The 19,108-nt window shown below is 42.6% G+C and overlaps 2 protein-coding genes across 2 annotated transcripts in view; both read left to right on the top strand.

Annotated features, from left to right (window-relative positions):
• LOC309704942 (protein NLRC3-like) overlaps positions 1-19,108 on the top strand; it is a 101,332-nt gene that overhangs the window by 37,117 nt on the left and 45,107 nt on the right. The window lies entirely within an intron of this gene.
• LOC309705014 (protein NLRC3-like) overlaps positions 6,290-19,108 on the top strand; it is a 17,966-nt gene continuing 5,147 nt past the window's right edge. The window contains exons 1-8 of the mRNA XM_082530608.1: positions 6,290-6,379; positions 8,078-8,207; positions 8,463-8,564; positions 9,557-9,635; positions 9,797-9,983; positions 10,113-11,913; positions 12,827-13,000; positions 13,275-13,448. Coding sequence (XP_082386734.1) covers positions 8,092-8,207; positions 8,463-8,564; positions 9,557-9,635; positions 9,797-9,983; positions 10,113-11,913; positions 12,827-13,000; positions 13,275-13,448 — 2,633 coding nt within the window. The 5' untranslated portion in view covers positions 6,290-6,379; positions 8,078-8,091. The remainder of the gene's footprint in view (positions 6,380-8,077; positions 8,208-8,462; positions 8,565-9,556; positions 9,636-9,796; positions 9,984-10,112; positions 11,914-12,826; positions 13,001-13,274; positions 13,449-19,108) is intronic.

The raw sequence follows: 19,108 nt of genomic DNA on the forward strand, positions 1-19,108 counted from the left end.
TAGAGGTGAGACATGATCATTGCTGATTACTGATGACAGATTTAGATATGTTTTCATAAACCTTTCATTTGCCACATCAATAAACAGCACGGCAGGGCAAAATATGTTTTCTAACATGGCAACCTTTAAAAAGTGAAAGGAGACAGAAAGACAGCTGAGAAAGAATCAAACGGACTTTTTGATGCATTTTACACACAGTACTGGTGCAGAATCTAGAAAATGTGGGAAACACTGGCATCATATGCAGTACTTACTTCTGAAGAAATTATGATGGGACCCTAAAAAATGACTATGTACAATAATGGATTTCTATACATTTTACATCAGATGAAAACGTTTGTTGTAAGATTCAGATAATTATTTATTAAAAGCATTTTAAATGAGAATAAGAAAGAAAAGTATTTCTTTGTGCCCCCCTCTCCCTGTTAATGCCCTACCTGCCCCCCTGGCAACACTTTGCTAGACCCGCCCCTGCACAGTTACCAGCTGTCAGCTACACAAAAAGGATCCTGGTGTTATTTGTCTCTCAGAAACAGTTCATAACTTCAACTCATTTTGGTTTTGTCATGTTTTGTTCTTTACATTGTCTTTCTTCTATATAATTGTTAAACATTTAATAAATATGTCTACAAAAAGATTTTAAAAATCAGACATTTCACACAGACACCCAAATGATTTCTGACTGATGAAGGGGGCTGAAGGTGCCCTGCTCTTGCCCAGCTTCTGCTGCTCTCTCCCTGCTCACTGTCAGCAGCTGGCAGCCTCGGTCCTGCCTGAGACTCTTCATCTATCAGTGCCAAAGAATATGGGAAATAGCAACGCACAACATGCACATTACAAAACAAGCACATGAATCAGCATTACATTCATTAGTGAAGTGCTGACGTTCGTTCATAAACTTTGGGCCTTAATTAACATCACTGTGAACTAATGTTTGCTTTGCTTCTTAACCAGTGAAGCAGCGAGGGGCTTTCTGAGGTTCCTGCTCGTAAATGCCCAAAATGAGTCGAGTATTTCTCTGCAACTTACAAACTCTGTTTTCATCAGAGGTGTAAATATTACAGCACTGTGTCAGAGTCACTGAGGCTGGAACACAGAAAAAGGAAGTAGATGTATTTATTTTTAGACTTTATTGCCTGGAACCACTTTAAAAATACGCTTTGGGTCACAATTAACTGCAGAAAACCAGGAATCCACATATGAACATTATCTGTGCAGAGATTTATGCTTCTGAAGGTAAACAGTGAAAACTTGCAGCACTAAATGCACAGATAGCCAGGCGTTTCACATTTTGGGACCATCTGCCAGTTTTCATTTCTTAGGTATTGAAGAGCAGAAATGATTGAATTTTATTTACATGCTTAAAAATGTTTGCTTTTGAATATTATTTGAAGAATTACCCACACACTCAGGCACTGTGGGCCTGTTTCCCTTTGCACAACCGAGTGTTGGAAACGGGCCTTTTCTCTTTAAACTCTGAGGGGCTGTAACTTTGGCTTCTATTGGCAGATTTGCATGATTGACCCTCTTTTTAAAATAGTTTTAGCCAAGAGAATCAAGCTAACATCACTGTTTTTACGTCAGCTCACGTCACACGAGCTGTTTCAAGAAAAGTCCTCCTGTCACACAGCAATGCCTACATCAATCACACCACTCTGCTTAAATAATAATAATAATGTTTAGTGAAGCAGGTGAAGCAAAGGGCTGCTTTTAATAGGCTGGGAGACCCAGGTGTGCTGCTTTAGCTGCTGAGCCTCTCATGCTAGCCTCCATCTATAAGCTGGGATCACAGGAGCACTGCAGTCCTGACTAGATCAAGGATTGTTATTCATGCAGGTGACAAAAGTTTACATTCACAGAGTCATAGGATTGAGCCTGGTTTGAAAAGCAGCTGTTTAATGCAGCTGCTTAGAGTTCACACACAGTAGAAGAATCAGACTTGAGTCACATTTCAAACACTGGAAAAATACTCAGCAAGTAACAATGAAAACAGCACAGACTCAGTATATCCTGTTCAGTCCTGTGTTTGATATGAATGTGCTGTTCAGAGAGGATCTCGTGTCCTCTTTTACAAAGCCTTTGTTTCATGATGTTTGTGTATAAATGAATGTAGGTGTGTTTCTAAGTGTGAAGGAGCCCTGGGAGAAAAGACTGAAGCTTGTGCCAAAGAACAAACAGGAAAGAAAGATCAGCATTAATGAAGACGAGCACAGAAGGAGCCCAAGCACGTGTTGCTTTTTCAGATTTCTCTAAAAGTGTGTGTTCATTTGTTCCATCCTTCACAACAAACAACAGCTGACAGACACACATGCACTCTGTGTCACTTCACAGGGGCTGATGAAAGTGGACACAGTAAAGGGAGAGCTGGACCTGCTCTACACATCCTGCACTCTGTTAACAGACTTTATTCTGCAGCATCAACAGATAAAAATATATGAAGATATAGAAACGTTTAACATTGTGACTGTTCACATTAGTGAAGCTGTTACTTTGCTGCCAGGTGGGAAAAGAAGCCTAAAGCTGAGTCTGATTAAACATCTGCTGCACCAGAGAGTTTCATGGCCCTGCTTTATCCTGTGCTTGCTGACCACCTCGTCCTGAAACCTCTTCATCATCCTCACAGTTGTGTGAAGAAAGAGGGAAGCAGGTGGAAACCATCTGTGCTGCTGTGTTCACTTGTGTGTGTGCGTCTATGGTCATATCTAATGTGTACCTACAGACAAACACAAACACCTGGCATTGCACAAGAGTCTCTATGGAGCAACCTGCAGATGTCAGAGATGTGATTAGAGGGTAAAGTGGACTAGTGAGAGCATCTATGTTGTTGTTGTCTGCTGGGGGACAGCATCAGCTCCAGAGATGCATCAGGATCAGCAAACTAATCTGCAAGGCTGCAAGTGTCACTGAAGGAGTTTGAGTCAGTGAGGGACTCAAACTCACACAGCTGGTCAAGAAGGCTCAGCAGCTGCTGTATTTCCTGAGGAGGCTGAGGAAATTTGGTATGTTGGCCAAGATCCTCAGCAGGTTCTACAGCTGCACTGTGGAGAGCAGCCTGACAGCTGCATCACTGCATGGTACGGCAGCACTACTGCAAACCGCAAACGCCTGCAGAGAGTGATAACAACTGTGGAGAAGATCATCAGGACCCCGCTGCCCTCTCTGCAGAGCAGCTACCATCACAGAGTCCAGAGGAGAGACACACCTCTGCCCTCGAGACGAAGGTTCAGAAGTGTGAAATGTAGAACATCCAGACTCAACAACTCCATCTTCCCCACTGCTATCAGACTCCTGAACAGCTGACCGACCTCAAACTGCAGTTTGCACATCAGGTCACTTTGCACACTAAGTTCATTTTGCACATTAAACTCCATGTACATCCATGTACATCGACATCTGCAGACCACACGTGTCTTCAGTTACTTATTTGTACTTATTTGCAGTTATTTATCTTTTTATTTTATTTTTTTAAGTTATTTCTTATCCTTATTTTATCTTTTTATTTATTCTTATCTTGTTCTTTTAACCATTATCTAACTTGGCATTGTGCACGGTGTGTTTAGATTCAGTTTAAATTCAGGGACACGGAGCCCCTGTTGATCCTCTACCTAATCACACGAGCCACGGTGTGAGAACGGGTGTGGGTCACAATCAGCCAAGGTTTTGGGTGAACCCATTGTGAGATCTAGCCCCACGCTATCATGTGATTTCCTGTGATCAAATGTCCCAGGATGTAAGTGGGCGTTAAGACGTCCATGTCCCTCTTCAAGCAACTTAAAGAAGTCCAGACGCTTTTCTTTCCAAGCTCCTTCAACAACATCATTCATAGAACAACTTCCAGCTTCTTTTGCTCGGCTACAGTTTGGATGGATTTGCAGATGCAACAAGACTAAAATGGTTAGGGTCAGGAGGTCAAAGGTCAGAGCTCCTGTGGGTCTGAGGGCGGCCTCACGCTGGAGAAGGATGAAGGAGTCTGACCTGAGCCAGTGTTTGACATGAACACATCAGCACTGCTGTCAGTGAGCCTAACGACAGCCGTTAGCATCATTTCAGTGTTTCAGTCATAAAAACACTTCCTGTCTCTGTGGTGGTTACAGTGACATCATGCAGTTTGTGCTTTGACCTCCAGAGGGCGACAAATCAGCACAGACAGAGAGCTCCATTCAAACTTTGCTGCCATCAGGAATAATTCTTCAAATATAATCATCAGTGTTTGAGCAGTTATGATATCAGGGACAATCTAGACATGTGTGACAATACTGAACATGTCACATGACACACCTCAAACATCATGTGATCCACTCTCAGTCTGCACTTTCATTCATGACTTCAACAGGTTGAAATGAGCTTTGAAGAAACATCAGTGAAATAAATCTTTCATGGATTCATGTGAGCAGCAGATGAACTTTGTACCAACAACATCTTCAATAACAGAGTCTGAATGAAGCTCAGGTGTTGATGCTGCTCACTGATTGGACGCTTGGTTTCAGCTCTGCTCTCAGTCTTTACTGCGCAGGTGAAGGTAGAAAGTGTGACTGGATCTATAGACTGGAAACAGAGAAACATGCTGAACATTTGAAGCTTTGCAGCAGAAATGTTCATGTTACAAACACAGCAGAGCTGATCTGGGATCAGTGTGTTCACACCTGCAGCTACAACAAGGTTTCATCAGAGCTGCTTTTCCACCATCCCTGGACTCGCACCAGTTTGCATACAGGGAGAACCGGTCAACCGAGGATGCGATCGCCACAGTGCTGCACACATTACTGAAGCACTTGGAACACAGGAACACCTATGCACGGCTCCTCTTTGTAGACTACAGCTCGGCTTTTAATACCATCCGGCCATACAAACTCCGTCCCAAACTCCACCAACTGGGACTTAACTCCTCTCTGTGCAACTGGATTGTGGACTTCCTCACTAACCGTAGACAGAGTGTCAGAGTGGGTAAGAACACCTCTTCCACCCTTGTGGTCAACACCGGTGCCCCTCAGGGGTGTGTTCTGAGCCCTCTGCTATACACTCTCTTCACCCATGACTGTATTTCCTCCTGCGCGTCCAATCTCATTGTTAAGTTTGCAGATGACACTACAGTGCTCGGACTTATATCCAACAATGATGAGACAAACTATAGGACAGAGGTGCAACAACTAGAGTCATGGTGCCACGACAATAACTTGGTCTTAAACACCAAAAAGACCAAGGAGATCATTGTAGATTTCCGGAAGAGGGGCCATAACAACCATCTGCCTCTCTTCATTGGCAGTGAGGCGGTGGAGAGGGTGAGCAGTTTTAAATTCTTGGGGGTAACTGTGACCGAGGACCTGTCCTGGGGCAACCATATCACCTCAGTTGTACGGAAGGCCCAACAGCGCCTCTACTACCTGAGGAGACTGCGGAGTGCACACATTCCCAGATCTCTGATGTTGAACTTCTACAACTGTGCCATCAGCAGCGTTCTGACGTATGGATTTCTAGTGTGGTTCCCCAGCTGCACCAAGGCCGATCAGCAAGCACTCCAGCGGGTGGTGAAAGAAGCTGGCAGAATTATTGGAACAAGTCTGCCAGAGATCAGTAATATCTTCCCCACTCGCTGTCTGAGGAGGGTGCACAGTATCCTGCGGGACCAACATCACCCTGCGCGCCACCTTTTCCATCTGCTGCCCTCAGGGAGAAGGTACAGGTCTATACAGGCCAGAACATCCAGACTGGCCAACAGCCTGTATCCACAGGCTGTGAGGCTCCTGAACTCTCTGCCCCCCTCTCACGGACAATAACCATATCCAACTTCTTAATAGCAATGAACTGGTCTGCATTGGTGCATCATATCTTTATTCTCTTCCCCCTCCTGCCCCCCCCCCCCTCTTTCTTAAATAGATAACTATCATATCTGATATCATATCTCACAGTACAATAATATTGAATGGGTTGCATTGTTGTATTTTGTCATGTTTCTCAGGTCTTTGTCTGAATTTCTACGAACATTATTGCTAAGGATTGTCTTATTGCATTGGAGTCACACTGGGTTAAATATGTACACTTGGGTTTTAAGGGGTATTTATTATTTTCTTCTTTTTTTTGGGTTGTATGGAAGCCCCAAACGCAATTTCATTGTTCTTGACAATGACAATAAATAAATAAATACTAAATACTAAATACTAAATGTCTCCACACGTCAGCATGTGAACTTTACTCTGACTCAGTCTGAGCAGTCAGACGGCATATTTTTAAAGTTAACACATCAGCACACACAGAGCTGAGCCCCTCCCACCTGTGCTGAGTTTCAGGTGGAGTCCCGCCTCCTTCCAGGAAGCAGCTCACCTGTGTGTCCGTGTTTAGTGTCCAGGTGTGGAGTGGAGCTTGTTGTTGGTGTGAAGAAACTGTAAGTTTGCTTTGTTTCCTCCTTTAACAGTTTGTCTTTAGGAACTTTACTGTTTGTTCAGCTCGTGTTTGATTTCTTCACACAACAAACTGTGTGTGTTTGTATTTCCGGTCTCTCCATTAAAGTCAGTGTGTAATGTTTCCTGGCTAACATCAGCTGTGTGCAGCTTAGTTCAGCACAAATCTGCCGCTCCATAGTTCACGGTAACGGACTCACAGCTGGACCAACGAGGCCGAGTGTGTCCGCCACTCTGAGCTACGTTCGTGTTTGTGTACTTGTAGTTTGTACTTTGAGTTCACTCAGAGCCCACAGAGGACGCAGCGTACGTGATGACGTCACAGCCCTTTACCTCCTTTACTGTCACTGTGATTAATATTTACACACGAGACACCTGCAGAGCTCTGACGCTAAGCTAGCACACAGCATGCTAACACTAAGCTAACGTTCAGCTAACGCTAAGCTAACGCTAAGCTAGCCAAGAACCCAGAGTGACGTAAAGCTGAGTAAACACTGACCCCAGACCAGCACCGTGATAAAGTGAGCTGCTGCTGCTGAACTTGAACAGGTAACAAAGTGATGAGCAGTGAGGCTGCAGGTTTCTACCTGTTCATGTTTCTACAGTAGAATCACTTTGAAGTGTCTTTGTGCTGTTTCATCTTTGATTTGTGTTCATAAACACTCAGAGAAACATCACGTGACCTCATCAGGATCTGTGTTGGTGTGTGGGGCTGTACCTCAGCTTTATGTTGTTACATGCTCATTTGTTCATTTCACACAGTAACATCAAAGTAATGTTATGAGGAGTAATGAAGTAACGTACTCCATTACTTTTAATCAAAGTGTTCTGTGTAATATGTGTAATAATGACTGTTTTGAGTAATGACCAACACTGATCACAACAAAGAGGAAATGCCTCCAACATGCACAAACATTTGAGCCACAACATGCAGTTAATGTGCACAAATGTCTTTGATATGCTGCTCAGTGATGGTGGTGACTGTCAGAGCAGAGCTACTGAGAATCAATAAGTAATATCAATGATGGGATCAGAATCACTAAATTCTTCTCATCCCTGTCAGTATCATACATGTGCTGTATAATGTGATAAATGTAGAGGTGCTGGCTGTTCTCTCACTCTGCTGTTTAGCTGTAAAGGACGCCTCCCTGCCTTTGTCTCATTCATGACCTTTAATAGTCTCTTCTAACATGCAGAGATCTGTATGATCTGTTTCATAGAGTCTAACCAGCCTGTACAGGTAACAACAACAGTCACTGCATCACTGACACACAAACGTCATCTCTGTCAATAACAACATTCATACATGGAATAAAAACACATCAGTGGATCATTGCTGGAGCTGATGTTTGTGCTCCTGGTGCAAAGGCTCTCAGTTTCCTCCTTGAAATAACATCAGTGGTGGGTCAGCGACATGCTTTCTTTCCCTCTCAGGTTTAAATATCTGGGACTCTCCACCGTTTGGTTTTAGAGCTGAAGAAGCTTCTCAGATGAAACGTCTTCCAGAAACTTAAAGACGTCTCTTTTCTCTCCAAGCTCCTTAGATCACATGACCTGGATGACTGAACCTACAGATATATTGACCTGGTTTCATGGTCACATGACAGGTCAGAGGTCAGCGACTGTAACTCAGTTCCTCCTGTTAATGTGAACTCACTGAGTGTTTGTGGTTTACCTCTCAGACTGACTGAAGACGATGATGGAGGAAGAGGAGGACAGAGCAGAGTCTGCAGGGTCCAGCTGTCCGTCTGTGAGGAGTGACCGGTCCAAAGATTATAATCCAGACTTCAGTGGTGAACCTGGAGCAACGAGGTCAGAGAGCTGAACTCACTGAGTAACAGAAATAATTCTGCACTGACATTATAATCAGTGTTGACTCTGGTTGATTGTCTGACTGTGTTTGTGAGCTGAGAGGAAATGAAAATGAGTTTGTAACAAAAATCAGTTTTGTCCAGTTTTCCTGTAAAAAGCTGAACTCTAATCTAAGAGGATGTTACTGACAGGAAACAGCTGCATTATCTGCAGTCTGTGTGATCACAGCTGCTTCAATCATGTTTGTGTCTGCAGAGGTCAGAGGTCACAGTCTGCAGGGTCCAGCTGTCCGTCTGTGAGGAGTGACCGGTCCAAAGATCACCCTCCATTCTTCAGTGGTGAACCTGGAGCAACGAGGTCAGAGAGCTGTGATGACTCCTTTACATGTTTGTGTTTCCTGGATAAATATGACCTGAAACATCCTCAGATTGTTACAAAGATTCATTAAAAAGAAAACAATGAAAGAGAAAAGATCCAAATGTTCGACTTGGTCATTTGCTGTTTGAGGACAGTGATGCTCATATCTGTGGGGAAAGTGTGACCTGAGTGGGTTCATGTTTGTCTTTAAAGAACAGAGCTGCTCTGATTCTCTTTGTGTCTGATCTGTTAAACAGTCTGAGAGGTCACACAGAGACCCAGCAGCTAAAGCCTGGATCATACTGGCTGCTGTTACTCCATCAGGACAACACTGAACCACAGTGGTGTGGATGTAGTGGATAAATCCCACCATACTGATGCTCAGAGTTAACCACAGGGAACAAAACCAGATGTTACCTTCAGATTGTGACCTTTGGAGTGGACGATGCAGATTTCAATAGAGAATAAATGTTGTTGTTTTTCAGCTGTGAAGAAAGAATCTAATTTTCTGAACTTAAGAATTTATGATGCTGGAAACAACATGGAGACTATAACACAACATTTCCACTGTGTTCATAGAATGAATGTAAAACTGTCAGACATTCATTAAATATGCAAAATGTCTACAGAAGCATCAGAGGGTCAGACGTGAAGCACTCAGTGATTTTGATCAAATGACTCATCAGTTATTGATCTGTACTACACTGATCTACCACGTTAGTAAAGCTGGTGTTCTGGTGGTGGAGGGAGACTCGGATCATGTTCTGGTTTTGGAGCAGTGATCTGCTGATGGTTCAGTTTGATGAGCTTCTTCAAAATCATCCCTGACATCACCACTGAAAGGACGTCCATGAAAACAGACTGAAAATTACTGATATGTTCACAATCTGAGAGTTTAAAACTTGACAGACTTGATTCAGATGAAGTTATTTGAGCAGAAACTCCTGGATCTTTATCCTGTGTTGATCTAATCCTTCATGGTTCCTCCACAGAGTGGACCAGCAGAGCTCAGAGGTTCCCAGTGGTCAGTCTGCCCAGCAGCATCAAACACAGCTGGACTCCATATTTATGGTCTGTACATGTACAACAACTACTGTTACATCTGTTCTGTTCACAGTCATCTCCATGCTGCTCTTTGTAGACCAGTGGATCGTCAGTGTGTCCAACATGGATCTGATGTTTGGCTCCATGATTTCAGTCTGATTGGCTCATTCATAAATATTCTGTTCCAGCTGCTGGAGGACAACATCATCACTTTTGTGAAGAACGAGCTGAAGAAGATCCAGAAGGTTCTGAGTCCAGATTACCCAGAATGCTTAGAGAGTCAGAGGAGCAGCAGCAGAGAGGCGTTTGTGAAGATCACAGTGGACTTCCTGAGGAGAATGAAGCAGGAGGAGCTGGCTGACCGTCTGCAGAGACGTAAGAGGATTTATCTAAAGATTTAAGCTGCTGGATAAATGAGACATTTTCCAGAGATGGAAGATGGAGCAACATGTTTTAAAGATTAGTTCTTTTTGGAATTGAGTGTTTATTTTTCTTCTCATTCAGAACTTCAAGCTGCAGTTTGTCATCGTAACCTTAAATCCACCCTGAAGAAGAAGTTCCAGTGTGTGTTTGAGGGCATCGCTAAAGCAGGAAACCCAACCCTCCTGAATCAGATCTACACAGAGCTCTACATCACAGAGGGAGGGACTGCAGAGGTCAATGATGAACATGAGGTCAGACAGATTGAAACAGCATCCAGGAAACCAGACAGACCAGAAACAACCATCAGACAAGAAGACATCTTTAAAGCCTCACCTGGAAGAGATGAACCAATCAGAACAGTGCTGACAAAGGGAGTGGCTGGCATTGGGAAAACAGTCTTAACACAGAAATACAGCCTGGACTGGGCTGAAGACAAAGCCAACCAGGACATCCAGTTCATATTTCCATTCACTTTCAGAGAGCTGAATGTGCTGAGGAAGAAAAAGTTCAGCTTGGTGGAACTTGTTCATCACTTCTTTACTGAAACCAAAGAAGCAGGAATCTGCAGCTTTGAAGACTTCCAGGTTGTGTTCATCTTTGATGGTCTGGATGAGTGTCGACTTCCTCTGGACTTCCACAAAACTACAATCCTAACTGACCCTAGAAAGTCCACCTCAGTGGATGTGCTGCTGATAAACCTCATCAGGGGGAAACTGCTTCCCTCTGCTCGCCTCTGGATAACCACACGACCTGCAGCAGCCAATCAGATCCCTCCTAACTGTGTCGGCATGGTGACAGAGGTCAGAGGGTTCACTGACCCACAGAAGGAGGAGTACTTCAGGAAGAGATTCAGAGATGAGGAGCAGGCCAGCAGGATCATCTCCCACATCAAGACATCACGAAGCCTCCACATCATGTGCCACATCCCAGTCTTCTGCTGGATCACTGCTACAGTTCTGGAGGATGTGCTGGAAACCAGAGAGGGAGGACAGCTGCCCAAGACCCTGACTGAGATGTACATCCACTTCCTGGTGGTTCAGGCCAAAGTGAAGAAGGTCAAGTATGATGGAGGAGCTGAGACAGATCCACACTGGAGTCCAGAGAGCAGGAAGATGATGGAGTCTCTGGGAAAACTGGCTTTTGATCAGCTGCAGAAAGGAAACCTGATCTTCTATGAATCAGACCTGAAAGAGTGTGGCATCGATATCACAGCAGCCTCAGTGTACTCAGGAGTGTTCACACAGATCTTTAAAGAGGAGAGAGGACTGTACCAGAACAAGGTGTTCTGCTTCATCCATCTGAGTGTTCAGGAGTTTCTGGCTGCTCTTCATGTCCATCTGACCTTCATCAACTCTGGACTCAATCTGCTGGAACAACAACAAACAACCTCTACATGGTCTAAACTATTTAACAAACTAAAACTTCAATCTCTCCACCAGAGTGCTGTGAACAAGGCCTTACAGAGTCCAAATGGACACCTGGACTTGTTCCTCCGCTTCCTCCTGGGTCTTTCACTGCAGACCAATCAGAGTCTCCTACGAGGTCTGCTGACACAGACAGGAAGTAGCTCACAGACCAATCAGGAAACAGTCCAGTACATCAAGAAGAAGCTCAGTGAGAATCTGTCTGCAGAGAAAAGCATCAATCTGATCCACTGTCTGAATGAACTGGATGATCGTTCTCTAGTGGAGGAGATCCAACAGTCCCTGAGATCAGGAAGTCTCTCCACAGGTAAACTGTCTCCTGCTCAGTGGTCAGCTCTGGTCTTCATCTTACTGTCATCAGAAGAAGATCTGGATGTGTTTGACCTGAAGAAATACTCTGCTTCAGAGGAGGCTCTTCTGAGGCTGCTGCCAGTGGTCAAAGCCTCCAACAAGGCTCTGTGAGTAAATCTGTGATCATGTTTATTTTTAAAATGTTGATTAAAAGTGGTCATAGATTTCTTCCATGACAGATCCATGTCCTAAAACCATGAGACAGCGTAGTTGTATAGTATAAAAGAAAAAAGGAGAACTTTTGACCACAATATTGTAACTTGAATGAACTTTTGATACAGCCTTTAAACATAAAATTTATGAACAGAATCGGTGACAAAGGGCAGCCCTGGTGGAGCCCATCACCCACCGGACTTATTACTAGCCAACGTATTGCCGGCTATGCCAACCAAGCTCTTGCAATGGTTGTAAAAGGATCGAATGGCCATAAAATGTTTCTCAGTTTTATTATTTTCAGTCACATCTGTTTTTGATTATTAACTGAATATTTTAAAATTCAGGCTTTTTATGTTATACAAAACATCATATTTTCTTATGATGTCTTGTATTGATTCTGAGGGAATATTTTTCATCAGTATCGCAGATACCAGCCTGAATTTTACTTTGTATTGGATCAGAAAGGAAATCAGTGGCATCACACATCACTTACAGCAACTTCAGTACCTCTTCATTTTAATAAACTGGGGGGAGGTGCACCAAGATTCAGTATGAGATAAAGAATTATTTTTAACTGTAAGGTTGGAGAAATCTGTTGTTGGAAATTGGAAGAACAGGTCATCTTAAAAATCACTGCATTGTAGTTTTATTCAGGCCCCTTCAATCTGTGATCGCTGTTGCTTTGCATTGTAAATGCTACTATTACAAAAGTCACAAATATTAGTGTATGTGTGTGTTGTTGGGTAATAAACCAAAAGAACAGAATCTACCAGCACCTCACTGATTTCTGCTTAAAAACAATAAAAAAGCAATAAAGCTCTGATTTGTTTGGTTGATCTTGTCTCCCTTCCACCTTGATTTCAGACTGAGTGGCTGTAACCTGTCAGACAGAAGCTGTGAAGCTCTGTCCTCAGTCCTGAGCTCCCAGTCCTCCCGTCTGACAGAGCTGGACCTGGGTAACAACAACCTGCAGGATTCAGGAGTGAAGCTTCTGTCTGCTGGGATGAAGAGTCAATACTGCAAACTGGAAACGCTGAGGTCAGATCAAGCAATATCGATTTTTTTTTTCATCAATTAACATCATTTAATCAATTTCATTTGGAAAATATTAACAGTGTTTATGTTTTGTTTTTTTAATGAATCCATCCAAATCACACTAAACTGCCACATTTGTCTTTTGTAACATGAGGCAATAAGGATTCCAGCATGTCCTGAAACAGTGTTGAAATATTGTAAATGTAGTAGCTCCTCATGGCACCATGAATATACTTTAACACAAGTGTTTCATGTCTTCTTGTCATCCTTTCTTCAGACTGAGTGGCTGTAACCTGTCAGACAGAAGCTGTGAAGCTCTGTCCTCAGTCCTGAGCTCCCAGTCCTCCCGTCTGACAGAGCTGGATCTGGGTAACAACAACCTGCAGGATTCAGGACTGAAGCTTCTATTTTCTGCAGTGGAGAGTCCAAAGTGTACACTTGGGATTCTCAGGTCAGGATTCAGTCTTTTCTGATGATGATTTAAAACCTGAGTCAGGTCGATAAATGGCTTACTCATTTACAACAGACATGATTTGTCAAATCACCTTATATCTAACCCAAAGGTCCTGTGTTTTACTACTTTGATTTTTTAGTAAAACACAGGACCTCTTAATATTTATCTAAGAGACCATATATAATTTTTTTCCCTGGATCATGTGTGTACCCTCCTGGTTGGAGCTCCAGCAGCCTGTATCAGTGAATGGGACTTTAAATGAAATTGCTGCCCCTGTCAGGAAGAGGTCTGAGTGACACACAAAACAGAAAATATGAGCACTGCATGTGTCTGAGGCTACTCAGATACAGACCTGAATGAGACACTAACTTTGTCTCTGAGAGATAACTTTTATTATTAAATACACTTCATTTCTCATCTGTGTAGAGAATGTAGAGTTTGACATGCTAATATTACAAAATGAAAAATCACACTGAGTCACAAAGAAATTGTTTTGGAGTATTTATGGTTCAGCTGATGAAATTGTTCAAACAAACCAGTAATTTACACCGAAACAGCACAAGTGAAACTTTTTCGAGGGACTTACACTAAGCTTGTCCTGGTACACCTGTAGAGCCCAGCTTCTATGGACCATGAGCTTAAGTTCTGTGCTGCTCTGATTTATTGCCTGTGCTGTCTTTCAGTTCAGCTTTGTCGAGTCTCTGGTAGGATTTCTTTTACATGACCTGTGTAAAAACAAAACAGGAAACACATTAAGCTGAAGTAAGATGCACAATTTGAAAAATGGGGCACAAAAAATGTTGCTGCTTTCTGGAAAGTGCGTCTAAGAAGACCCAATGGAGAAAGTGAAGAGAAAAATCAAAGATTAAGAAGAAGAAAATGGCAGAGGCAGTTTCTCTTGGACTGCCTGCAGATGGGGTGAGACTCTAGAAACAGGGATGATTGGAGAAAATGCAAAGAGGCCATAGGATAAACCAGGAGATGAATACTCTGGTGTTCTGGGGATAGTGGGAGTGAGAGGGAGAGATGCCAGTAAATGATTTCAAGGATAAATTTGAGAGAATCAGAGCTAAGAAACCAAAGCAAGTGGGGAACTACAAACATATGGACAGACTCATAATTAGGCCAAAGACACATTAAAGCAATTATTACAGGTTTAGAAACAGGGATGGATATGAAGGAGCTTAGCATGAATTTGCATTGAGGAAAGAATAGCAACGAGCATCAGAGGAAACAGTTAGGAAAACTAAAAGGATGTACTGGCAGGAATACTGCAGTACTTTAGGAAGAACTACCGTATTTCCCAGACTACAGAGCGCACCTGAATATTAGCCGCACAAGCTAAAATCAGGGGAAAATCCTGTTTTGTACATACATTAGCCGCACCTGACTAAAAGCCGCAGGTGTTTCAATGTTGACTTATCATATGTAAGAGAATATGCACAAAGCGAATTGTCAGGAAAGAGATGGCTGTTTGGAGACACACCCCTTTTATTAATATTTTGAAAAACAAGTTATGGGTACATATTTGCATAACTTTTTAGGTATATGTACAAGTAGCGGTAATTACAAGTACAAAACATGTACTGTGCTTCATAAATGAGTAACAAATGTAGTACATAACAATAACCTACAGCACACCAGAACAATTGATTCGGACTACCTTTTAGGCTCAGGTGCAGTGACACGGCTTTAACAAGAAGAAAAGTCAGTCATTCACCACCATCTTCCTGCGCACTAAAACCACCAAAGTCCTCTTCTCCAGTGTCGGAAACAAACAGGCTCAGGGTGGCTTCGTCATCCACTCTCAGCTTCTTTCTTTCGTTGTCACTTACAAAACCAAAGAAATCCTCGTTGTCAGTGTCAGAGTCGAACACCCTCAGAAGGGCCGTGGCGGTGTCCTCCTCTCCATCATGCAGCATTCAGCCCTTCGAAATCTGTTGGTGATCGTGGATGTTTTCACACTTTTCCACGCTGTCAGAATCCAATGGTGGAGTTGGGCATAACTTGCTTTTTGCAAGTTTATCGCCGCTCATCATCCAGGCCTCCAGCTGAACGGGTAGCGCTACTTTGAAGTTTGTTTTTCGCGCTACCTCGTACTGCACTACGTTGCCTGACGGATGGACATGTGACCAACATACCACTCTTGAACCCCGATCCTTCCGCCAGGCAACGTAGTGCCGTACAACAGCGGAACAAACAAAACAAATCCGCTCATGGACAATCCATAGAAAAGCCGCACCTGACTAAAAGCCGCAGGGCTCAAAGCTTGTGCAAAAAGTAGCGGCTTATAGCCCGACAATTACGGTACACCAGTTCAGAATGTGTGGAGTACAGTTAAGAACATGAATGCAGACAGGAAACAACAGCAGCTGTTGTAAAGTAAATTCAAACTCCTTCATTAAATGCAGCTGGTTGAGTTGAAAACAATGGAGAATGATTGTGTTACGTTGTTTATTCTCTATAGAAATGGAGCAGGAGTGCATGCAGAGCTGGACGTGGGCTGTATATACATGCGTGTATCTGTTTTGTCTGTGAGCAGAGAAAACAAAGCGCTGGAAATGTCATATTGAAATGTTAAATCAGGAAAATCCTGGAGAAGAGGATAGTTCTAATGTTCAGTTTGTAATGTTGAATTCAACACAGCTCTTAAATGCATAAAAATGACTTCACCTGACGTCAGACTGAACAATCGGATTAGCTACTGATATTGATTTAACCCGTTTAGACCTACCATAGAACCAAGTCCGCCAGAGCTTATATTATATTTTTACATGCTGTAGAGCCATTTTTGGGAGCATTTCAAGTTGCTATACATCAATACAACCATTACAGCCTAAATTTTAATAATATGTATGTATTAAGTGCATAGTAATTACATAAATTGCAAAAAAGTGCAATAAACTACAAAAAAATTGAAAATCGTTTTTGTTTTTTTAACATATATTTCTAGTTAGAGAAATTTAAGAGGCTTATCCCTCAAAACTGTAAATACAAAAAAGTTGCACAAAATAGTTTCCCACCTCAGGAAATTTATTTTGAGTGCCTTCATAGTTTTATTTTTGAAATACACCAATTTTTATATACTGCAGGAAAAACGAAAATAAATATTATACTGCAAATTTGCAAAATAACAGCATATGCATCAAAATAAACTATTTCCAGCAGAGCAATATGAGTCCTAAGCATATGTGGAAGGAAACTGTAACCTAGGACAAGCTGATGGCATAAGATGTAAATACAACTCCTCAGGTTTCATATGCAAAAAAAATTATTGCGCTAGCTCACGTGATTACAGTGCTACCGGGATTTAAAAATAGTTGCGCAAAACGGAGTGTGCCCACTCTGACCAGTTTTAAAGGGTTAAAGCAAGAAAATATGGTATTAGCATTAGATGCCAATTCCTATTAACCTTAAATTAGCATTACCTGCTAATGGCAGTCTACTTAGCATTAACTCCTCACTCATGTAATGCTAATTCACATCAAATTATCTTTAGCTTTAGCATTAGCTGCTAGCTTCAGCCTACCTAGCACTAGCTGCTCACATTGTTAAAAGGGAAGAGAAAACGATATTAGCATTAGCTTGTAATAATTATTCACCCCTAATTAGAATTAGCCACTAATGGCAGCATACTTAGCATTAACTCCTCACATCGTTATAATGCAAATGATGCTAACTTGCATTAAATTAGACTGCTGTTATTAGCTAATGCTATTTAGCAGTAGCTGCTCACATTGCTATAAAGCAAAGGAAAACGATATGAGCATTAGGTTCTAATGCGTATTTGCCTTAAATTAGACGTAGGTGGGCAGCACGGTGGCACGATGGTTAGCACTGTTGCCGCACAGCAAGAAGGTCCTGAGTTCAATTCCACCATCAGGCTGGGGTCTTTCTGTGTGGAGTTTGCATGTTCTCCCCGTGTTTGCGTGGGTTCCCTCCGGGTACTCCGGCTTCCTCCCACCGTCCAAAGACATGCAGCTTGTGGGGATAGGTTAATTGGATAATCCAAATTGCCACTAGGTGTGAATGTGCGAGTGAATGTGAGTGTGAATGGTTGTCTGTCCCTGTGTGTTAGCCCTGCGACAGACTGGCGACCTGTCCAGGGTGTACCCCGCCTTTCGCCCTATGACAGCTGGGATAGGCTCCAGCACCCCCCGCGACCCTGAAAAGGATAAGCGGAAGCGAATGGATGGATGGATGGATAGACGTAGGTGCTAATGGCAGCCTACTTAGCATTAGCAGCTCAGATGTTGTAATGCTAGGGAAAAGAGTGTTAGCATTAGCCGTTCACAATGTTATAAAGTTAAGGGAAATAGTGTTAGCATTAGCTACTCACATTGTTAAAAAGTGTTAGCATTAGTGCATAATGCTAATTCACATCAAATTAGCATTAGTTAATAACGGCAGCCTATTTAGCATTAGCAGATAATGTTGACCTTGGCCCACTGGAAAATTTAAGAACTAAAGATTTAGGAGTGTTTCTCGATAGCTCTTTCTCGTTTGAGAAACAAATGAATTCTGTTATTAAAACCAGCTGTAAGGTTTATATTGTTGATTGTCATTTATGCTTAGAAATATTTACTCATATATGCTTAGAGTTGTATAATCGATTGCATGATGATAGAGGTTTGATCCTTAGTAGTCTGTAAAGACTCTGTGTGCCTTCCAGAGTGCTCTGGCATGCACACACCACTTGGGGCCATGAGAGAGGTCGTACCCTCTCTTACTGATTTATGGTGTAGGACAGGGGTCTCAAACTCAATTTAGCTGGGGGCCGCTGCAGGCAGAGTCTGGGTGAGGCTGGGCCGCATTAGGTTTTCCACAGGAAAGGCATGGTTAAAAAATTCCAATCTTCTCAAATCTCTTTATTTTTATTTTTTAACACAAAATATTAAAAATAAATAAACAAATTAAGAATTAATAAGAAAATCAATCAATCAGTAATACATAAATAAAACAATAATAAGATATTTTTAGTCAGTGAACTTGTGTGTTTTTTTCAGTCTTCTATATCTGCTGTATTTAGATTGAAATGTCTGTATTAACAGTTCTATAACCTTCTTCTGAACATGAATGGAACACTGTAGAAAATGAACTGTTCTTCTGAACATGGCTTCTCTTGCCTACTCCTTGCTGCTAGAGACCTGGCAGCGTTTCCTCTCGCATAGCCGAGCCAGATTTGGCCTGAGGGAGGAAGCAGTTGCGACCCTCAGTATGTCTTGAAGATGATCATCCGTAAGTCTGGACCTGTACTTGGACTTATTGAAGTTCAAAGTGGAGAAGAGCTTTTGGCACAAGTATGTGCTACCAAAAAGGCACATGGTCCGCTTGAACATTCGGGAAAGCCGAGGGAAACTAGGGCTCAATCCTCTCAAAAATTGTCCAAGCTTGTCTGCTTTTCCACTCACCTCCCTGAACTTTGCTTTGAGTTCAGAGTTGCACTGCAGCTCAATGAGCTCCATTTGAAGCACAGAAGGGGCATCTTGCACATCAAAGGAGAAGGGGTCCGCAAAAATGTGAAAGGTGGCTGTGTGTGTCTTGAAGTCAGCAAACCTGTGATCAAATTCCTCCTGTAGCCTCAAAATGACATCAACATACTCGTCAGCACTGAATGGTGTGCCTGCATCCACGAGTGCCTTGCATGCTGGGAAATG

Source organism: Aulonocara stuartgranti, assembly GCF_965226115.1.
Source record: "Aulonocara stuartgranti genome assembly, chromosome: 4".
Taxonomy (NCBI): domain Eukaryota; kingdom Metazoa; phylum Chordata; class Actinopteri; order Cichliformes; family Cichlidae; genus Aulonocara; species Aulonocara stuartgranti.